The 21,958-nt window shown below is 48.4% G+C and overlaps 1 protein-coding gene across 1 annotated transcript in view; it reads right to left on the bottom strand.

The window, feature by feature from the left end:
• The window catches only part of GFRA1 (GDNF family receptor alpha 1), a gene marked incomplete at its 5' end in the record, with an annotated part of 179,848 nt that overhangs the window by 102,205 nt on the left and 55,685 nt on the right, over positions 1-21,958 (bottom strand). The window contains one exon of the mRNA XM_005874557.2: positions 21,364-21,378. Within this exon, the coding sequence (XP_005874619.1) occupies positions 21,364-21,378 (15 nt within the window). The remainder of the gene's footprint in view (positions 1-21,363; positions 21,379-21,958) is intronic.

Genomic DNA, 21,958 nt, shown 5'->3' with positions numbered 1-21,958 from the left:
AGTGGGCGGGGCTGGCATCTACTTGAGAGTTCACGGGGTGCCCATGGAGAAAAGAGCAACTGCCTGGTGCAGGACAGTTTGGTATCAATGCAATAATTTCTGGATAGCTGCCAGTGCTGAGGTTAAAAAGCAATATTACAAGGCTTCTATGCTGACAGCCTACTGGGAGACATTTGTGGAAAATTGCTTTGCCTATCATTTAGTCAGCAAAAAAACCCACAGTACTAGTTATGCTCAAACTCTGTTGAGTGTGCATCTATAAATGATTCAAATTGTAAGCACATAAAGCCCCCATACAGGTAGATGTAATCACCATAAAAGCCCGGAGCCTCGGCTCTGTTCTTTCGCATTGATAGGCCGTATAAATTTTCACCCTATGTTGCCGAATAAGAGGCATAATTATCGGGAGAGTCTATTCTGAGTTTTCCATTCAACTTTCAAAAATGAAATCACAGTGACTTTTCTGGCACAAGGCAATCAACTTTTCAGCAGCCGCATGATGCAAAGCTGACACCCTACACCGTACAGCGTCCTACAGCCGCCTGCGTTGAACCACCCTTTTTCGCCCGGCGAGAAGAGGGGCCACTTGTACGTCGACAGGGGAAAATTACAAGGTTTTACTAGACGGTCTCTTCGAGTCTCCAGAGAGCTGGAAACCCGTTAAAGCGAGCTAAGGTGTTTAAAAGAAACAATAAAGGACTGCTCGTTCAGTGATCAGGGTGGTGTGAAGAAATCCAAGGTAGTCAGTCTGCAGTTAATGGGAGGTTAGGTGCTGCCTGGCATATACTGCGACTGCAGAGTCCAAAAGGAATTCTTTCTTTTGTTCCTCACCATCACTTAAGGAGTAATTTCATTTCTCCTTAAATATTTGGGGCTTTTTGCCTGCACAGATATAAAATTCCTTGCTTTGAATGGACACCCCCATTCCTTGGACCAATGGGCCAGGAATATCTATTTTTTTAAAAAAAAATATGTTTGTATTGATTTTAGAGAGAAAGGAAGGTAGAGGAAGAGAGAAATATTGACCGGCTGTCTCCTGCACACCCCCTACTAGGGATGGAGCCTGCAACCCGGATATGTGCCCTATGGTGTCAATCGAACCAGCTTGGTGCTTGGGACAGTGCACTGAGCCACACCAGCCAGGGCAGGAATATGTACCTTAATGCAAACAAATACCTCCTTACTCCCACCAGTGGGTTTGAGGTGAAGTTAGGGTCTGTAGGTTGGGTGTCTTGAGGCCTCTTGGCTGTGAAGGGGCGGGGCTTCTGTTTGCACACCTGCCCAGAGCCCCCAGATGTTAGGGGCAGGCCTGCCCTCAGCACCACTAATAGCTTTGGAAAACTCACCTGGGGTGACTGTTCCCCTGAGAGCCATGCTTTCAGGGTCATCGCAAATAAGATCAACACCAAGGTCTAGCGAGGGTGAGCGAATCAATCAAGGCAAACGCAGAGCTGGTTGTGTTTGGAGACTGAATTCACAGCGTCAAACTGTACAACCCGGGACTCGATAGAGGCCGCCTGGTGCGCCTTTGCCCCAAGGCAGTCCCCTTGCAAAGCTGACCAGCTCTTGTCCATCCCACCTCCGCCTGAGCACGTCCTCTCGGAAGCAGAGCTCAGAAACACAGCGAAAACTCCACAAGAGGGTGGCTGGTCCCTCGAGGTGCTGAAGATCCAAACTGGCCAGCCCAGCCAGCAGTTACAGGCACCAGGAATAGGCCTGTCATAGGAATGAGATGCTTCCCTCTCATTCTTAACCGAGCCACAAAGGCAGTCCCAGGGGCGGCTTGCCAAGTGGGTTTCTACCTTCATGCTTGCTTTTAAGCGGTCAAGCGAAGGCAGAAACAGCTGCCATCTAGGAACCAAATCCTTACACCCTTTTTACACCACCACCCCCTCATCGCTCCCCAGCTCCCCTACACACACACACACACACACACAGCCCACCCCACCACAAACAGCTGTTCTTTGATCAAACTGGGAAACCATATTCATCAGGCCAGTGTTTGGAAGTTACTAAAGTGGCCTGGGAAAATGGGAGCCAAGGAGCCTCAAGATTAAGAAATAAAAATAGATGTGTTTTTTTTTTTTATCGAGGCATTTTAAGAGCAATTATGTTGCTGCAGTCATAACAGCCACTTGTGCAAACAGCAGGTTTCGAAAGTATAAAAGACTCCTGCCACCTCCACGCCCACTCCAGGGGCTATTAAAGCTTGGGGAGGGGAAGGAAACAGAAAGGATTTTGAAGACTTTGGGGTTTTCTGAGTTGATTCTTCTAAAAATCTATTAACATATTCTTTACCATTGAAAGGAAAATAAAACCAAAAACACTTTGGGGAGATGAAGTGAATAGACTACAGGCTGGAGATGAAAGATAAAGGGTTTCTTCATGTCCCAAGTTCACGGAAATGTCACCCATCCCTCACCATCAATCACATCTGTTTTGTATTTCCTGATGTCGCCAGCAGAGAAGGACTGGTCTCCTAAGAGACACGAATCCGGCTTTTGTTGGGGAAATTCTGTGCTCTGCTACCTGAGAAGACAGTCAGAGAGGTGCAGACAGTCTCTCAGATAAACCCGGGTAGGGTCTCACACTTGGACCTGCTTCCCGGTGGCCACGCCCCCACCTGCCCCATTTACCACAGTCAACAAACCATCAAAAGGAAGCCCATTATAAAACCTTAAATGAGGAGCTTTACGATAGCCAGTGAGTTTCTAATAATTCGCTGTCTCTGGACCTGCTGGATATGCAGAAAGTGGTTTGTAAATATCCCCATGAATGTGTTTTACTATTTACAGAGTGGGTCTGCTGGGTAAAACAATGTTGCCAAAGTTGACTGATAAATAAGAATAGAATACCTAAAAATAACCCCATGAATTCTTTCCCAACAGAAAACCAAGACAACAAAGCCACTTCCAATGACTCGTTCTGGATTCAGCTCACCTTTCTGGGTCACCTTTAACCTACCCTCTCTCTGGAGGTGAGCCCAGTAGACACTCTATGTGCTCTGGTTTACCCTGGAGAGATCAAGAGGGAGTCTGAAAGGTTAATTAACATTTCCACTATAGCTCTTGTCAATATCTAACTAGCTGGATCAAGGACTGGGCTTCTGAATAATTAAGTGTTCCGGCTGATAGAGAATTACCCTATAGCATAGATGCTCAATAACCAGAATAGAAACAAAACCACTGAGCATTTCTTTTTATGATTCCACTGTTAGCCTCCTGACTCACACATACCAGGGCATCAATAATTGTTTGCTACATGACTGAACCAAGAAGATACTTTAGCGTGTAGGAGCACTGGTAGGCTCATTTCATCACTCTATCAACATCTTCATCTTAATTCCCTAAACAGATTAACAATCATTTCTGAAACTTCTAATTCATTATGGCTTCTGACCAAATAGCTGCTATGGAGACACAGGAAAGCAGGGGTTAGCAAACTCATCCTATAAAGGGCCTGATCATACATGTTTTCAGTTTGTAGACCGTACAGTCTTTGTAGAAACCATTCAACCCCGCCACTGTGGTGCAGAGGGAGCCATAAACAATATTTAAATGAATGGGTGTGGCTGTGCTCCAAAATAACTTTATTTACAAAAATAGGCAGGCCATGGTTTGTCAACCCCTGTACTAAAATAATCGTTTCTTTTCCTTTATGGTCAAGTTTAGAAAACACCTCCCCATGGAGCCTTCTTTCATGTCTTCAGGAAGAACTTTTTCTCTACTTTAAATTGCCCTATTGATTTAGTTCTGTCTTTTTCTGTTATACTTTCTCAGTCAGATCGAGATTTGTGGCATGCCAGGCAGCCTGCTAATTCTATGCCTTTCACACTGACAGCCTTTAAATAGTCGCTTGGCATTCCTGTATGGGGAAGACGGAGTGCTATGTCAGGGAAGGGTCAGAGGGAATACACCGGGGCACTCAGGTCCCCTGCCTAGTTCCCAACGATTCAGCTCAGACCCAAACTTGCAAACCTATTCAGCAAAACCTCGCTTCACTAAGGAAGGGAGTTCCTTGCGGGTCTACTTCCTAACACAAACTCCTTACTAATTTTTGTCCATACACATCCCGTACTCTTTGCAAGAAGAGTCTGTGCAGTCTTTTCTAAGCCATGTTTGATGTTGTTTCACCTCATCTTATAGATGGATGGGTGCCCTAAGTAGCTGCTTGGCTGGCCCCCCCATCATCTGTAGGCAGATCAATTTCAGCCTTGTGGTATCATTCTCTTACTCACCTTATCTTCCTTATAGAACTTTAAACTCCTCAAGGAACAGGCCTATGTCTGATTTTATTTTTATCCAGCATGCCCACTTTGTGCATCACAGTGTCTGGCATATATTAGATGTTTCATAAATGATAATTACATGAAAAATGATAATACTCTTGCCCCAGTTACCCTCTTTCCTTCAGTATTTTGATCTAGCCCTCCCTATCTGTATTAGCTTCTTATTGCTGCTATAACAAATTACCATATACTTGGTAGTTTAAAACAACACAGATTTAGTATCTTACAATTTTAGAGTCAGAAGTTCTAACACTGAGGTGTCAGCAGGGTTGTACTCCTTCCAGGTTTTCTAGGAGGGAACCGTTTTCCTTGTCTTTCCAGCCTCTAGAGCCATCTACATTCCTTGGTTTGTAATCCTTACCTCAATCTTCAAGGCGAGCAGCATAGCACCTTCAACTAACTATCTCTCTCTCTCTCTCTCTCTCTCTCTGTCTCTCTCTCTCTCTCTCTCTCCGTCCCTCTCTCTCCCATATCAAGATCCTTAAATTACTCTCAGCTTCGAAGGCCTTTTCCCCATGAAACATAACATATTTGCAAGTTTCAGGAATGAGGATGCAAACACGTCTTTAGTGGGGCCTTCTTCTGTCTACCATACCATCTTTAAAGTCCACGCTAATAGGGGGAATGAAGACAAAGAGACAGGAATCAAAGTTTCTGAAGGAGAGGTGGGCTGCCCCGCTGAGCCTGTCCCCACAGGAAATCCCCACCAGACACACAAAAGGGTGTCATGGATCAGCACACGTGGCTTAGAAACCTTTCAAGGAAGGCTGCAAAATCTCCCTCCAAATTCTGCTTGACTTTTCGGAAACCCACATCTCACTACTTCAAACAAGAAGCAAGTTCACAGCAATTACACAGTCCTGAACTGTTCCCCAAGTCATGGCGGTCTCAGGATGACTGAGACTCATCCAGAATGAGGTCAAATACACATACCGCCCTCAGCTAACATGTCCCTGGGGGTGTAGTGACTGAGGAGAGGCTTGAAGTCTAGGTGATGGAGGGAAAGACGGGTAAAACTGCTTGGAGTATTAAAGCAGAAGTGATTGGAAGTCACCATTTGATAGAATAACAGCCTGTGCAGGATGAGTTTTCAAAAAGTTGACTAACCCCTTTATTTCACCGATGAGAAAATTCAAGCATCAACGCTGATCTTTCTGATATCACACCGTGGTTAGGTGAGATGCCCATAAAATCCCCCATACCCTCTGAATGGCAGTCTACTAAGCTATGAATTTTCTACTTTGTGGCTATACTTCTAGGTTTTAGAACAACCACACATTAGTGGATGTAGGAAATGTAAGAAAAGACGAAGATTTACTATACTGTTGGTCAACTCAAGCACGTAGGCCATGACCACACACAGCCAGCGGTCTCCTTACAGAACAGAACATTGATAGGTACCTTCAGGGTGGTCACATACATGATCATTTCTCTAAATTCTATGGCAAGTTCTTTGTCAGAGTTGCCTTCACTGTAAGGCTCTTAGTCAACCAACCATCCATGCATCCATTCATTCACATATCCATCCAATAGTTACTGCGTAGCAGGCCCTGGAGAGAAAAAGATGACTAAGATGGGGCCCGCCCGCAAGAAGCTTGTAGTGTAGTGGGGAGAACACAGGAAAGCCATTCTGCTAACCCTAACGCCACATCCCACTTCTGACCCACATTAGCAGTACCATGCCTGCTGACTTGCTCACCTTAATTAGTAAAATGAACTTTAACCTTTAGCTTGTTTCCAAAAGCCAGATTCATCCTAAATAACCAAGACATGCACCAGGAGAAAATATTAGAAAATCTATGCTGATCCTATTTTTCCCTTAAGAACAAAAGAAACTTTATTTATTTACCCCCAAAATAAGTTGGGACTAGGCAAAAGATAAATTTTATACAAAAGTACTTCAAAGGTAGCTCCCTTCAGTAACAAGCGTAAGAGATGTCTTGTACATCTGCTTTGGGAACTAAATCGGAAGCCACACAGCACTGTGGGCCACAGGAGCTAGAGCAGTCACGCTTGCACATCAAAACATACTTCTTTCATAAACAATTGTCAGTATGTACATTATTTATCAAAAAAAAACAAAAAAAGTAAAAATGACAATTGTCAGTATGTACATTATTTATCAAAAAAAAACCCAAAAAAAGTAAAAATGCTGAGAGAGAGAGAGAAAGCGAGAGAGAGAAAGAAGCTTTTCTATTAGTCTCTAGGGTAGACTAGGTACAAAAAGTTCCAGGGAGCCAAAAGGGATAACTGATTTAAACTCATTTAGCTTGAAAAGCAGAGTAGAGAGTAAAGGGTTCATCAGGAATCAAATCTGCAAGACGACCCACCCCAAAGCTCCACTGCAGATGCCCCATAAAATCTAATGAGTGCGCCAGATGTGCTCGAGTAACCAGGGGGGGAAATCAAATTCAGGTGTTTTCCCCTTTGGGGGGAGAAGAGAAGAGCAGTGACCCTCAGAGTCACAATCCATCTGAGTGGTAAGTCCTCCCCCGGGCTGTTTGCAGATGCACATCCTTCCTGTCGAGGTGTGGACAGCATCCCATGGAGATGTGGACAGCATCCGGTTCCCTCCTCCACGGTCAGGCCCTGGGAGACTCCAGTCTTGGCGGTGCTGCTGGGCCAGCAGGCTACGTGTCTCCCTGCCTGCGTGGACTTCCTTCCTCAGGGCAGGCTACTCACCAGTCCTCCTGGGAAGGCTTCCAGCCCATTTGTAAGGTGTAACACTCTACTGGGGGAAGCGAGGATGCAATGCAATTCAAAATAAATTGTAAAGATACTAAAAATAATTCTTTCAAAATAGCAACCGAGCTGCTGTGATGTGGTCGAATAAACCTGAACTTGAGGACCAGAAGGCCTGAGTCTGAATCCTGACTCTTCCAAACGAGGCACTTTAAGTTAAGAAACCTCCCTGGGTACAGCTTCACCAACCAGAGATCAAGACAACAATTCTTATCTCACAGGTTCCATTCACTGGACAAGTATTTATTGAGCACATGTGCTGTGCCTGGCACTGCTCTAGACACTGGAGGTAGGGATTAGAAACAGAGAGAGGCCCTTGCATCCAATGGGTTTATATTCTGGCTGGAGAGACGGGCCACGAACAGGTTAGCAAAAATAAATAAATAAATAAATAAATAAAGTAATTTTAGACAGTAATAAGTAGTGTGTTGGTTTCTCAGGGCTGCTCTAACCAATGACCACAAATTTAGTGGCTTAAAATTTTTTAAATGTATTCTTTCACAGTTCTGGGGCCAGACGGTTATAATAACGAAGGCTCTATTCCTTCTAAAGCCTCTAGAAAAGAATCCTCCTTTGCCTCTTCCAGGTTCTGATGGCTTCCGGTGCTCCTTGGCTTGTAGCAGCATCACTCCAACTGCTGCCTCTGTGTCCAGGTGGCTTTCTCTCTGAATCTCGCTTGGTCTTTTCCTTCTTCTTATAAAGGCAACTGGTCCCTGATTTTAGGGCTCACCCTAAATCTAGGACAATTTCATCTCTATTTCCAAACAAGGTCAGTCTGAGGTTCCAGCTGGACATGAACTGAAGCCATTTCCCCTTGTGTACAAGTGCTATGAAGAAATGACATGAGGAAACGGGGGATAGTGTCTGGGGGGTGCAAAGCTTTAGCAAGGGTCGCCAGGGTCGGCGGCTCTGAGAAGGTGACTGCCCAACAATGAGGAGCCTGCGACTGGTGGAACCTTCTAGAGCCCTGCGGCCCGAGGAAGCTCAGATGACGGGTCCAAGAGTCCAAATGAAGGCCTGAGGAGGTGAGTGAGGGAGGTGAGGGGGACACACCAGAGGGAGGCAAGACCAGGGCCTGCTGATCTGGGGCCAGATCTCAGAGCTGATGTGAGAACTGAAAGCAGTAAAGGATGCACGACCTTTCTCGAGGCTCCAAGGGCTGAATCTCTGATCCGCCCACCAAAGAGAGTGGGTGGTCCAAGCCCAGGAAGCCCCAAACCACAGCAGGCCTGTGTTCTGAGAGCGCATTCATGTAGAGGCCTTCAGGCCCGCCTGCCCCCCTCCCCCCTCCCCCCACACAGGTGGTTTCCTGATGCAGGATATTAGCTTTCAGCAGCTGGAGGTCCCCAGCCTCCACACCCCCTAAAAGGCTGCCTGGGGTTTGGATAAGCCTCAGATAAGGAGCTGAACTTGGTGGGCTTATGAGAACCGCACCTGCAAGCCTTCCGAGATTCCCTCATCACCAACCTTAATCCGTCTCGAATAAAACCGGTGCTTGCCGACGCGTCTTCCCACCGTGGCTGTTTAGTAGGGGAAAACGAACCACGTTGTTTCTTCTGCAAAAGCCTCCTCTGTGTACACTCGGCCCGTGGATTTAATTTCTGAGATTTACATTTTAATTCTTTCAGATATTCCGGAGATAAATGGATAGAGAAGCCTTTTCTGGGAAACCTACTTGCCTTGTTTTCTTCTCTCCCAAACCCCGTATCTTGCTCTTACCAACTTTAAACTGCTTTCCTTCTCCACTCTCAGGACTTCCTCCATCTCTCAGCCCTTTACTCTCTCTCCTGCCCCAGTCCTCCACCCACAAGGCCCTCTCCTCATTTTGGGACCCTCAGATTGGTTGGTCACCTGTCACGGTAGAAGAGTGTCCCCCTAAATTCATGTCCACCCGAACCTCATCATGTGACCTTATTGGGAAACTGGGTGTTTGCCGATGTCACAAAGTTAAGACGAGGTCATCCTGGAATAGGTGGGCCCTAAATCCATGCACGACTGGTGTCCTCCCGAGACGAGGAGGGGACACGGAGAGGAAAGGGCCAGGTGATGATGAAGAAGACTGGAGCAGTGGGGCCACCAGCCCAGGGTGGCCAAGGCTTGCTGGAAGCTTCCAGAAGCTGGAAGAGGCAAGGAAGGATCCTCCCCCAGAGCCTTCAGAGAGAAGGAGGCCCTGCCCACACCTTGATTTCAGACTTCCAGCCTGCAAACTGGGAGGGAATAAACATCCGTTGTTTTGAGCCACTGAGTTGGTGATAGTGTAACAGTGGCCCCGGGAATGAGCAGTGGGTCCAGAGCCTTCCCTCCACCCACCTCTCACCTGGAGCCCCCCCAGCTGGAGTCCTGCAGCCCAAGCCCAGGCCCTGCCTCTCTGGTGCCATCTGGCCTCTGTCTGGCCTATGCCTGCACGGTTCTCTGGCCACACGCTTTCTGTCTACAGAAAGGACCCCAGCTGGGATCTCTTCTTTTCCCCTCAACATTTTATTACAAAGATTTCAAACATATAGCAAAGTTGAAAGAATTTACAATGAGCACCCACACACCTACCACTACATTCACCATTAACGCGGTCCTATACCTGCTTTTTCACCTATGTATCCGTTTATCCACCCCTCTAGCCATCCATCCATCCATGTTTGTTGTTGAGATGCATTTCAAAATATATTGTAGACATCAGTGTGCTCGCCCCTCAATGCTTCAGGGTGCACATCGTTAACCAGAATTCATTATTAGTCTATAGGTCTTTTTTTCCTTTTAAGGTAAAATGTACGTAAGTGAAATGCACAAATCTTAAGGGCATATTCTCTCGGTGTTAACAAATGCATACACTTGTATAGGCCAAAACCCCTGTCAAGACAGAATTACTATCAGCCAGAAAGTTCCTCTTGCCTCTTCCAAGTCAATCTCCACTCCCATTTCCCCCGAAGCGACCGACATGCTGAGTTCTGTCCACAGATTAGTTTTAAGAATTTCATAGAAATGAACTCACACAGGGTGTCCTCAGTAGCATAATGTTCCTGAGGTCCCTCCGTGCTGTTGTGTGCATCAACATTTCGCTTCTCATTATTTCTGAGTAGCATTCCGTTCCCTGTGAATACTACAGTCATTGAGCCTTTCCCCTGTGGATAGGCAACTAACTGGGCTGTTGCTAGAAAGACGTGTACACAGGTTTTCTGGTTGAACATATGCTTCCATTTCTCTGGGGTTGGGCTGGGATTTCTTGCCTGATCACAGCGCTGTCTATCTTACTCGTCGGTGAGCCCACCTCAGTCTCCTGGTCCCTCCAAGACGACTTGTGTGATGTGGTCATTAAGAATTCAGACTAAGGCCCTAGCTGGCATGGCTCAGTGGATAGAGCGTCAGCCTGCGGACTGAGGGGTCCCAGGTTCAATTCCGGCCAAGGGCACATGCCTGTGTTGCGGGCTCCATCCCCAGTGGGAGGTGTGCAGGAGGCAGCTGATCGATGTTTCTCTCTCATTGATGTTTCTAACTCTCTATCTCTCTCCCTTCCTCTCTGTAAAAAATCAATAAAATATATATTTTTTTAAAAAAGAATTCAGACTAAGTCCAACTGCCTGGGTGTGAACTCAAACTGGGCCCTTCACTAGCTGGGAGGCCTTCTGTAAAGTAAAACGACTTAAACTTTCTGACCAATTTCAGCGTCTGAAAAATGGGGATAAATGGGGAGATAAATCCTATAGATGAACCTCATAGGGTTATTCTGGGGGGAAAGTGAGTTCATGCATGCGCCTGGCACATGCTAAGCAAGCAGAGGCCGTCCATAACCTCTGCCGCCAGCCTACAGCTCGGTTCTGTTGTGTGCACAGCGCATGCTCTTTCTTGGCTCAAAAAGCTGTAATGGCTTTCCTGACCTTCCTACACCAAGACTGAACTTTGCTGCTAGATTTTAAAATAACCTCACCACCACTGCTCAGGCTATCTGAAACATCAAGCTGGATTTTTTATGGACTAGAATTTCATCAACTCAGAGCATAACATTCACTGTGCTGATCAGGAATGTTGATTGGCCGATCGGTCACCCTTGAGTAGCAAAAGAAGTAATAAAATGAGTAATAAAAAAAATGGGAAAACTCAATAACCAATACCATTCATGTAGCAGATAAAATCTTTTCAATCATACTGGGGGTGTTGGGGGTCCCAAGAGGTGTTTGACCATCAACAGGTTGTGAAGCCTCCATAACCAGGCCCACTGAATCCCAACACCCAGCCTGTGAGGTTTAAGGCGCCCTCAACAGCCCATAAACACAGCACTATGCTTGCAATTGTCTCCACCTCCATTCAGACTGTTCTTCCCACACTGTACCCACCGCTGGGCCTGCCCTGTCCCGCCCACTCAGATCCTCTGCCTCCTTCAAATCCCCCTCTCTCAGGGCACAATCCCTTCCCCAGGAGCCCTTCCTCTGTGAGTCCCTCTTGCACTGGGAGAGGACAGCGCCCACTGAAAGGTAAGGACAGTGTCTGCTCAATCTCCCACGCTCCTGCTCCTGCCCATGACTTGCACAAACCCGAGCAGCTAAGTGTTTGCTGACTCATTCTAGGTCCAAATACTGTCCCCTCAAAACAACAACAACAACAAATGGTGGTGAAGGCACAGAATGGAAAAAGATTTCAGGACTCAAGGATGGGAAACGAGACGGGCAATAACATGAGCATCTATTACACTGCCAGCATTCCGTCTCCACTTTGTTACAGAACTTAGACTGTCAACCATAAAAGACACATGTGCAGTCCTCATACATGTGTATGTGTGCATGTGTGCACGCGCGTGTGCACGCGCACACACGCACACACACCAGCCATGCACAAAATGTTCATTCCTCTGAGCCTTATTTCATGTCCACTTTCAGTTGTCGAGCATCTACTGAGTACCTACTATGTACTAAGCAGTGCATTTGGTGCTAAAGATTCAAAATAAAAGACAAGATTCTTTCTCTCTGGGAGCTCAGCGTGCTGTGGTGAGACCGAGGATTAAACAGGTCGTTGTAACAACGGGAGAGAAGTCCTGACGGAGGCATGAGAAGGGGATGGGCAACTGCGAAGTGGAAGGCAGAGTTCCCCACCTGACGGTGGGAGTGAGTTGGGATGACCTCGCAGAGCAGAATTAGAGTGAGTGCTGAAGAGTAAGCAAGGGCAGACATATCCGGTAGGGGAGCTAGGGGGCTCTCTCTCGATGATTTCCAGGTAAGATGTTATCCCAGTGGCGTGCATGTCATAGTAACAAATATCGGAGGACTGTGTGGAAGCAAGAGTCTGCTTCTCACACACACGGGAGGCATCAGCGTCAGGCTGTGGGCCTGCAGCACCCACCCCTGGGCCAGCCACCATGATGGCAGAGCCCGGGTACTTTTCTGACTCGGGTACAGAGCAGGACGAGGGTTGCTGAAAAGAGGAGATAATATTCCACAAAGAGCAATCAACACCATGCAAAGGCAAAGAGGTGGGGATGAGCATCAGGGAGAACAGGGATTAATCTGGTAGAGCCTTATGGTGATGAATGGGATGAGATGGGGGAAGGGGTTCCAGAAACTATGTGGGGGGGGGACAGGGCTTGAGGTGGTCTGGCCTAGTATCCCCTAGAACCGTGGTCGGCAAACTGCGGCTCGCAAGCCACATGCGGCTCTTTGGCCCCTTGAGTGTGGCTCTTCCTAAGCCTTAGGAGTACCCTAATTAAGTTAATAACAATGTACCTACCTATATAGTTTAAGTTTAAAAAATTTGGCTCTCAAAAGAAATTTCAATCGTTGTTCTGTTGATATTTGGCTCTGTTGACTAATGAGTTTGCCGACCACTGCCCTAGAAGAAACTGCTTTTCAACGAGTGCCCACATCTAGCCAACAGCCTGGGAACATGCCATCAAACCAACTGTCAAGTCCAAAGAACAAATTTCTATCAACTCGCAAAATGCTTCCCAAAAGATTGCTTCATCTACCAACCAAACATTCGAATGAATCAACTCCAATTGTTTGTAATGTTCTGTGACTTCCAGCAAACCAGGCTCCAAAAACAACAGGAGTGGAGCTCCCTGACATCATGGGGTTTGAGAGCCCCCCACTCCCTGATTGCTGGCCTGGAGGGGACCAGGTGCACCAGAGATACCAGAGGGCATTGGCAAATGGGCACGGCCTGTCTCCACAGGCACCCCCATCGGCCGGCTGATGAGTGTCTCCATCACAGGCAGGCCTCCCTGTGAGACCATCCTCTCTGCCTGGAGGGGACAGTGCACCAGCCCAGGCATCTGGGAAAGGATATGAGAGAGAGGAAGCGGGGGAAATGGGCTGGTGGTGCCAACCGAAATGGATAAACACGCTCAGCCTCCCATGCACCCTCCTGCCAAGCAAGGAGGAAACACTCACAGCCTCATCATCGGTCCCCGGGACAGACTCAGCGACTTAAAGAATGGGTCTGTCTTGGACCCCAATGAGCAGTAATCAATCGGAGGATGGTGTAGGGGGCTTTAAGCGCTCAGCCGTGGAAGATTATAAACTGATCAGTTGTGTCCCTGGCCTGCCCAGAAAGTGCAAATGTCGTGGCTCACCAACAAGGCACTACGCACTCAGCTCGTGCAAACCCACTTAGAAGCTTGTGGAGCTAGAACCGGCCAAGAAGTCACAAGAGCGAGCCTGGGCCTGGTGAGTAAACAGAGGGGCACTGTGATGGACTGAATGTGTCCCCTCCAAGTTCATATGTGAAATCCTGACTCCCAAGGTGATGACATTAGGAGGTGGAACCTCTGAGATGGTCAGAGCAGGAGAGTAGAGCCCTCATGAATGGGATTAGTGCCCCTACAAATGGACCCCAGAGAGCTCCTTCCCCATTCCGCCATGTGAGGACACAGCGAGAGACAGCCATTTATGCACCAGGAGGCGGCTCTCAGCAGACACCAACGCTGCCAGCACCTTGATCTAAGACTTCCGGCCTCTAGAACCATGAGAAATAAACGTTTGCTGCTTGAGCCCCCACACTGTATGGTATTTTGTTACAGCAGACGAAACTGACTAAGACAGGTACCCAATAAGCTGGGTACCCTCTGCACCTGGGCAGTCATGTTGGGACTCAGAAGGGTCGAGGATCTGTGACTGTCACACAGGGGTAGATGAAAGCCTTTCTTCAGGAGTCAGGTGGGCAACCTGCAGTACCTGCAGTCACACTCCAAATTCAGGCTCAGGTATCTCAGCTTGGGAGTGGGGATGCACAGATAAGCAAGGTGGGGGGGGGGGGGGGGGGACGCTAGAAGGATCCATGTGGTAATGGATAAGAATTGGAGACATCAGTAAGAGCTCACGCCTAACTAACTATAGATACACCCGGTTACATCTAGAAATAGTTGTGAATATGCACTTACACACAGGTTAGTATACACAGGTATACTTCTTTGCTCGGTCAGCTGAGAGGGCTTAACAGAAATGACACTCCAGTAGCAACAACCACATCCGGCACCTAGATCTTGGTTTCTAGTATCATTCTCCAATCAAAGTAGCCAGGACTCCTAGAGAAACGCAGGCATCTAGGATGGAGGTGGGAACTACCCAAGATGACCCTGGCGCATCTTGTCGCATCAGGAAGTACTGCAGAAGTGCTCACAAAAGAATTGACGGGCCACAAGGTACCAGCAAAAAGAGCTCCCAATGGCCAAAGCTGGAACAAAGCTGGGCAAGAGCTCCTAGTGGCCAAAGCAAGGAAATCAGTACAATTGTACCGCATTATAACCCAACGTATAAAGTAAATATCCACGAGTCCATATTGACCTATCAGTGGTTCTCAACCTTCCTAATGCCGTGACCCTTTAATACAGTTCCTCATGTTGTGGTGACCCCCAACCATAAAATTATTTTTGTTGCTACTTCATAACTGTAATTTTGCTACTGTTACGAATTGTGATGTAAATATCTGATATGCAGAATGTATTTTTCAGGGTCGCGACCCACAGGTTGAGAACCGCTGAAATAATGATTACAGAGAGTAATAAAGGAGGACTATGACCCAAATCTCCCACACAAAAGAATAATTTATGCACACACTGCTCCCTCGATGAGCTGGATGGGGCATGACTCCCCACTCCTTCAGGGTGGGCTTTCCATAGATTTCCTTGGAAAAGTGCAAGAAGATATGGGACTTTGCAGTGGGAAAGCTTGACAAACACTGCTTCAGCCAACCGGTGAAGGTCAACACCAATTATCATAGGTCACGTGCATAGTAGGGGCCTTGGATGTGTGATGCAAGTGGGATGATCTTTCCCAAAACCCGTAACCTCAGTCTAATCATGAGGAAAACCTCGGGCAAATTCCAAGAGAGGGGCATCCTATAATATAATCCTCAAAACACCTACACTCCTCATACCGTCAAGGACTTCAAAAATAAGGGAAGTCTTAGAAACCGTCACAGCCAAGAGGAGCCGAAGGAGACATGACAGCTAAGTGTGCTGCGATAACCCGGAACCCTGGATGGGATCCCAGAACAGAAAGGGGTCATTAGGTAAAAACTAAAGGAATCTAAATAAGCTATGGACTTTAGTTCATAATAATGAATCAACGCCGGGTCATTGCTTTAATAAATGTACCATACTGATGTAAGATTAATCACAGAGAAAACGAGGTGTGGGCTCTATGGGAATTCTCTGGACTGTCTTCACCATTTTTCCTGAAAATCTAAAACTGTTCTGTAGAATAAAAATCTCTCAAGTGAAAAAAATCAAAAAAAAAATCCTGGCTCTATCACTCACTACTTCTATAACCATCATTGTATCGATTCCACTCTGGGCCTCAGTTTTCTCCTCTGTAAAATGGGATTATTGGTTGTAATACCTACTTCATAAAAATGTGGGGGCAGATTCAATGAAAAAAGATGCATAAAGTGCTTGTCCCAATGCCTGGAATACAGGAGGCATAAAAACGTTGGTATTATCATTATTATTATTACCATCATCATCATTCCAATAAAATAAAATTTTAAAAAAACAAACTGCTCTTCCTATTAGCAACCACCTCAGCAAAGGAATCTGAAAGTTTCCCACTTTACTGATCTGGCAATTTTGAAACTCAAGTTACTGGGAGGAGGGGCTCTGAAACCCCAAACCCACATCCTGTGATCGGAGTGGGTCCACAGTGAACGTGCTACAAGGAGAGACCCACCCCAAGGTCACCTGGCACGGAACGGGTGGCCCTGCACAGCCCACAGGGAATGTGATAAGCATCACAGAGAACGCGGTTATTTAAATGTGGTTATCTTTCCCCTCATACATCTCCCACGCACACAAAGTGAATCTGAGTAAAATTAAATGGCGATGTTGTTCGGTTTGTGCTGGAAAGATGGATGTGTTTCCTACATGACTCTGAATAGTCTACTGAATCTGGACAAAAGCGGGGTGGTGTACATACCCAGGAAGTGTTAGCATACAGGAAATGAGTCCAGGGAACCGACCACTTGCCACCATACAAATGTGAACGCGTTTTTCTCGTTTGCTAGTTACCATCAGATGACAACTTGGATTTTTTTTTTTTTACCTGGAAATGGTAACACTAGCTTTAATTTATTCCCACAAATCCCACACTCATGAAGAAAACAATATTTCATCATCTACGACACTACCAGAGGGACCATAATTCATGGCTAAAGGGTCAGATCTTTATAACAGATGGGTTTTCGGAAGTGGCTGGGAAAACCTCAGATCCAGCCCCAGCAGTTCAGCCGATACATTTGAAATACACTGAAGAGCTCAAGTCAAACAGGTAGGTCCCTGTCACCACCGCCCACCCCAGCAATTAACAGGCTTGGCTGGACTGCCAGGAACCAAACTATGATTGATTTTTCTGTTCAAGTGAGAAAAAGCAGGGCCCTCCATTGTGGGTGCCGGTATTAATCCATGTGGGAAAGAGCTGGGATTCCAAATGGCCACGTGAGTAAGTTACACATCTGAAACCGCAGTTCTTTCAAACTGGATTCTCAGCCACTCGGGAAACCTCTCTTCCACACCGTCAAAACCTGTAGCGTGGCTTTGTGTATGCTATGGAGGCAAATCCAGAAGCTGCAGCGTGAGCAGGAAGCCCAGGGGGTCCCCGCCTCTCATTGTACAGATGGGAAAACCAGGCCACGGGGCCAAGCCACCGGGCCAAGTTCCCCACGGCGACAGCAACCCTACTGGGAGCCAAGCGGAAGACTCCTAAGCCTATTAACATACATCTGTATTAATCTGCCATACATATGATACACATGTGTGTACGTATTAGAGAGAAGTGGCTTTTTACAACCTAAACACACATATAGGAGTATTTTAACGAGGCCCTCGGTGAGCGTCATTTGCCAGGAGGGGAGGTGTAAGCCACGGGCACAAGGCTCCCTGCAGGCAAAGCGAGCAGAGCGAGCAGCTGGGAATGGGCCGCCCGGTGGGTCCACTGCCCAGGAGGGCAGAGACCCAGGAGGGGAGTAATTAGGGCCTGTGGGCAGGGCCCATCCCGGCCCAGCCCCAGTCCGTTCAGTGCTCAGCTCTGGTCCTGGTTTAATGTCTCACACACTGTTCTTGTGCATTTGACAGCCACCAGCTTGGCGGTGTTTAGTGTAAATAGACCAGGTCACTCTTACGTTTCAAACCCCCCACCGTTTCCTTCCTCCAGTCCCCCAACGGCCACTCCTGCTCCCCTCTGCTTGTTCATTGCACACAACTCTCTCCACTCACACACAAGCCCCAGCAACTCGGGCTTCCTTCGGGCCCTGGAACATCGGGGTGTTTCTGCCTAACCGGCTGTGCCCTTGCACCTTCCCCTGCTGGGCCCCATGTCCTCCAATAGCTGGCCCTTCTTGTCATTCTCTGGCCACCCCATCTAAGGTGGACCTCCTAGCCTCCAGCACGCCACCTTGTGATACTTTCTTCATCACAAGTATCCCTCTAGAATATTTATTTTTGTTGTTACTCCTCACCTGAGGACATTTTTCCATTGATTTTTAGTTAGAGTGGAAAAGAGAGGGAAAGACAGAGAGAAACATCAATGTGAGAGAAAAACATCCGTTGGTTGCCTCCGGCACATGCCCCAACCAGGCCAGGGCCAGGGAGGAGCCTGTAACCAAGGTACGTGCCCTTGACCGGAATTGAACCCGGGACCCTTTGCTCCACAGGCCAATGCTCTATCCACTGAGCCAAACCAGCCAAGGCTGGAATTGATTGATTTGCATGCTTGACACCAATGTTCCCCGAGCTAGACTGTGAGTTCCACGAGAACAGGGCATTTGCTGTCTTGTCCACTCTCTTATCCTCATGGCCCAGAGGGTGCCTGGCAGTGACTGGTTGCAAAATAGATCGTGGCATCAAAAGTTACTTGGGCTGGAAGAAAAAATCTCTGCAATAGCAAGATCCCAGCTGCAGGTGGGAACGGAGTGAGGGGAGAGGGTGTATCTCTTCGTGCTCAGAGTCTAAAAGGGACTTCAGTGCACGGGAAAGAGCAGAGAATTAACTCAATGGTACAGTCTTTATGCGCGCCCACTTACACTCTCCAACACCCTGCTGAGTGGCACCACTTGATTTCCAGGCCACTTGCTCAGTTTCTGTTCCATTTCAGAATCAAGGTTGAGCCCGTGGAAGAGCATTCAAACGGTGCTTCAGCAAGTTCAAGTGAGGCACGTGTGTGGCCCTGGCTGCATTATGAAAGGATTGCTCTACTACTCGAGATTCTGGACACGTGTGCACACAGAGCGTTTTCAATTGCATTTGAGATGGCGAAGAGCAATTCTATGGCACTTTGGGGCTCCTGAGAGCCATCCAATGGCTATGAGCCCCGTGGACAACAGGGAATGTGGGTCGACAAAGGCTCTTTGAAAACGTGGTCCTGGAACTTCTACATTCCCCAGGCCCAGCTGTGGGTCCCCTGTCCTTGACAGTCCTCACGCCCTGGGTCTAACCAGCACAGCGAGAGGCATTTACAGATGAAAGAACCAAAAGAGCACACAGCACGGACGCAGCAGAGAAAGGCCCGGCAGCCGCTGCTGCACTGTCACCTGCCATAACAAGACTGATCTGCAGAGAAATAAAAGGTAATGCAATCCAGAGGCAATAACTTGGGCCTCCTCTGAGAATGTCTGATGTTGTCGACCGGCAAACCTGCTTTCCTCTCTGGCCGGCCCTGGTGCACAGCAGCCCAAACATGCACGGGCTCCTCTCATGCACGCGCTCCCTGCCAGAAGCACGCACTCACAGAGCAGCACCTCCACTCCCCCGACTGCCCGGGCATCCTTGGACAAGCCAAAGCCAGCGGGGCCCGGACGCTTGCGGCGTGGCCAGGAGGCCAGAGCCACTCAGACGTGCCCTGTGTGGACAGGCTGCAGAAATGACCCCATGGCTTCTATTCATCTAAAGCCACGTAGCTGTCTGGTTGCTTGTTTCCAGTCCAATTCAGGGCCCCCAGGTTTCGAGTGAACGGCCCAATTCCGGAACAGAATGGCAATCACAGAACATGTCGCGGAGTCGTGTTCTGGATTGTCTGTGCGACACCGAACCTTTTGTCTTGGCCGGGTGCGACTGTCACTGGTACATTTTTACTGTCACGTTTTACTGAGCATTAATTTCACAGCGAGAATGGCCAGAAGCAAAGGGAGAGGAGGGGGCACCGGCTGGCACGTCCTCTGCCATCATTTCAGAGAAAGTCTGTCCATACGAAAGGATCCTCCAAGGCCGGTGCCATGTAAATAATTCACAAGCGCCAGCTCCGTTCTCTCCGCTTGAAAGCCTAGTGACATCGTATAAGGGGACTGCCACCTGCCAGCACGCAGGGCACTGGGTGGCTGGCAGCTTCCGTCTCTGGAAGATGCTATTAGGCCTCGCCAGCCAGTGCCTTGGAGATGATTATAACTTCTGCTCTGCATATCACTGTTACTGACAGGCAAATGCCATCCATCAAACGGCATGACGGATTTAAAAAGAAGGCAGACCTGACAGAGGCGGCCTGATGGGCCATTTTTTATGCCGATGACAACAACCAGGGACACTCCCACGCTCCCGCAAGAGGGTCGAAACGCAGGCATTTTGTGCCTCGGAAGGGGACACGCCATTCAGCACTGGGTAGTGCTGGCAGTCCGGTCCGCAGGAAACAACCCACCTCTCTCCCAGAGCGTCCCACCGAGCCCCCAATCTGTCCAGGGGTTCTGACGGCGACCCTTCCATGACGTGAACGGGCGCGGCTCCTTCTCAGTTTTGCGCATCTGTTAGTCTCCAGCCAAATGGAACATATTACTTGTAGCTTGCTGGGATTTATGAATTATTTATAAAAGCGGGTCTCTGACTGCAGACTCTTAAAAGACATCGCAACAGTCCCCCTCACTGTTACCCACAACTGCGCTTCTATCAGGGAGAGCAGGCCGACGTTCCCGTAGCACGTGCTGCCTGTCGGGGGTGAAATAATAGTTGTGGAAATAGCAAGCCTTTAAGATGATTCGGAAGCTATTTATGGCAAGCCTGGATGTATTTTTAAACCAGGCTCCTCTTCTGAGCCAGACTTGGATTCAAGAAAGACGCAGCAGACTGTGCTACCAACATATCTCCCAGCTTGAATACAAACAGTTATTCCCTGCCACGCTGCCCACTAGCTTCTGACTGTGATAAAGGCGGGAATGAGGCTGGTCCCCCTGCGTGAAGGTCTAGCAGGTTCAACCAGGCCATGCCCCTGAGTCTCCCAGGGCCCTGCGTCCTACGTGGGGACAAAGACAGACATGCACACTCGGGGTCAAGCATTCAGTCTCCAGCTCCCAGAGCACATGACCTTGGCTGGCCAAACAGACAAGACATTGCCCACCCTTGCCTGGCCCTGTTTCTGGCACAGGCCCAGTCAGAGGGGTTGTGGGGGGCGCCTGGGTTGGAGGGCATGCAGCGACCGGCCAGCTGTGGTCTTGCCCACACCTCCGGGACAGTGACACGGTTGTTTGGCAAACACCCACCTAGGGAGCCCTGAGCAAGCTCCGGCTGACCCTGATGCAGAAGCCCTGAGCGATGGGGCCTCCACCTGGCCGCCTCCAGAGACACCTGCTCTTCACCCGTCACAAGTCCTACAGCGCCCCTGCCCCCTGACAGGGGCTCAGCCACAAAGGGTCCCCAATGTCCCTGCCCCAGTTGTCCCATCCCCATCCGTCCCCCAAACATGGTCCAGGGGAAGACCCCGAGGCTGGATGGCACTTCAGGCCACCTCAGGCCATTGTCCTCATCTGGCCTCCTAAAGCCCCCGTGACATGTGCAGAGAGAATAAGAAGCCCCGTGACACTCTGCACACAGACTATATACCCTTCTTCCCCAAACAGCACAGCCAATGGGAAAGCAGGCAGAAGGCAGTGAATGATCTTACCTTGCTGAAACACGTCTGCCAGGAGGGAGGAGAAACAGGGCAGGAGGGCGGGGAGAGAGAGAGGAGAAAGAAAATTAATAATAATGTTGAACATGACCATGACGATAATCATAGCGAACGTATGCTGACTGCTTAAGCACTCCATGCGTACGTAGTTCCTTTAACTCGGAGGCAGCGGTTAAGAGCTTGGGCTCTGGCATGAAACCGCCCTGGCTTGAATCCTGGCTCGACACTTACTAACTCTGTGGTTGACATTCTCTAAACCACAAGTAGACAGGAGTATTGGGAAGATTAAACAAATCGTGGCTGATGTCTGCAGGGCTCAGAACACTACCCGTGACGTAGTAAAGGCACAACATTTGGTCGTTGAGATTTTTAATACGCTCATTTTCACAGCACCTCAGCAGAGTAAGCTGGGGGATCATGCTCATTTTACGGGTGGGGCAACTGAGTGTCTGGAAGGCTGAGTAACTCATCCCAAACCACAGACAAGTAAGTAATGGGGCTCAGGAGTGAACCCAAGTCGGTTGGATTCCAGAAACCATCTTCTTAGCCACAACTAAGCTGCCTGGACCGGCGTATAAGTAACAACTAA

The sequence above is a fragment of the Myotis brandtii genome, unplaced genomic scaffold, assembly GCF_000412655.1.
Source record: "Myotis brandtii unplaced genomic scaffold, ASM41265v1 scaffold441, whole genome shotgun sequence".
NCBI classification, from domain to species: Eukaryota; Metazoa; Chordata; class Mammalia; order Chiroptera; family Vespertilionidae; genus Myotis; species Myotis brandtii.
This window is presented reverse-complemented; position numbering and strand designations above follow the sequence as displayed.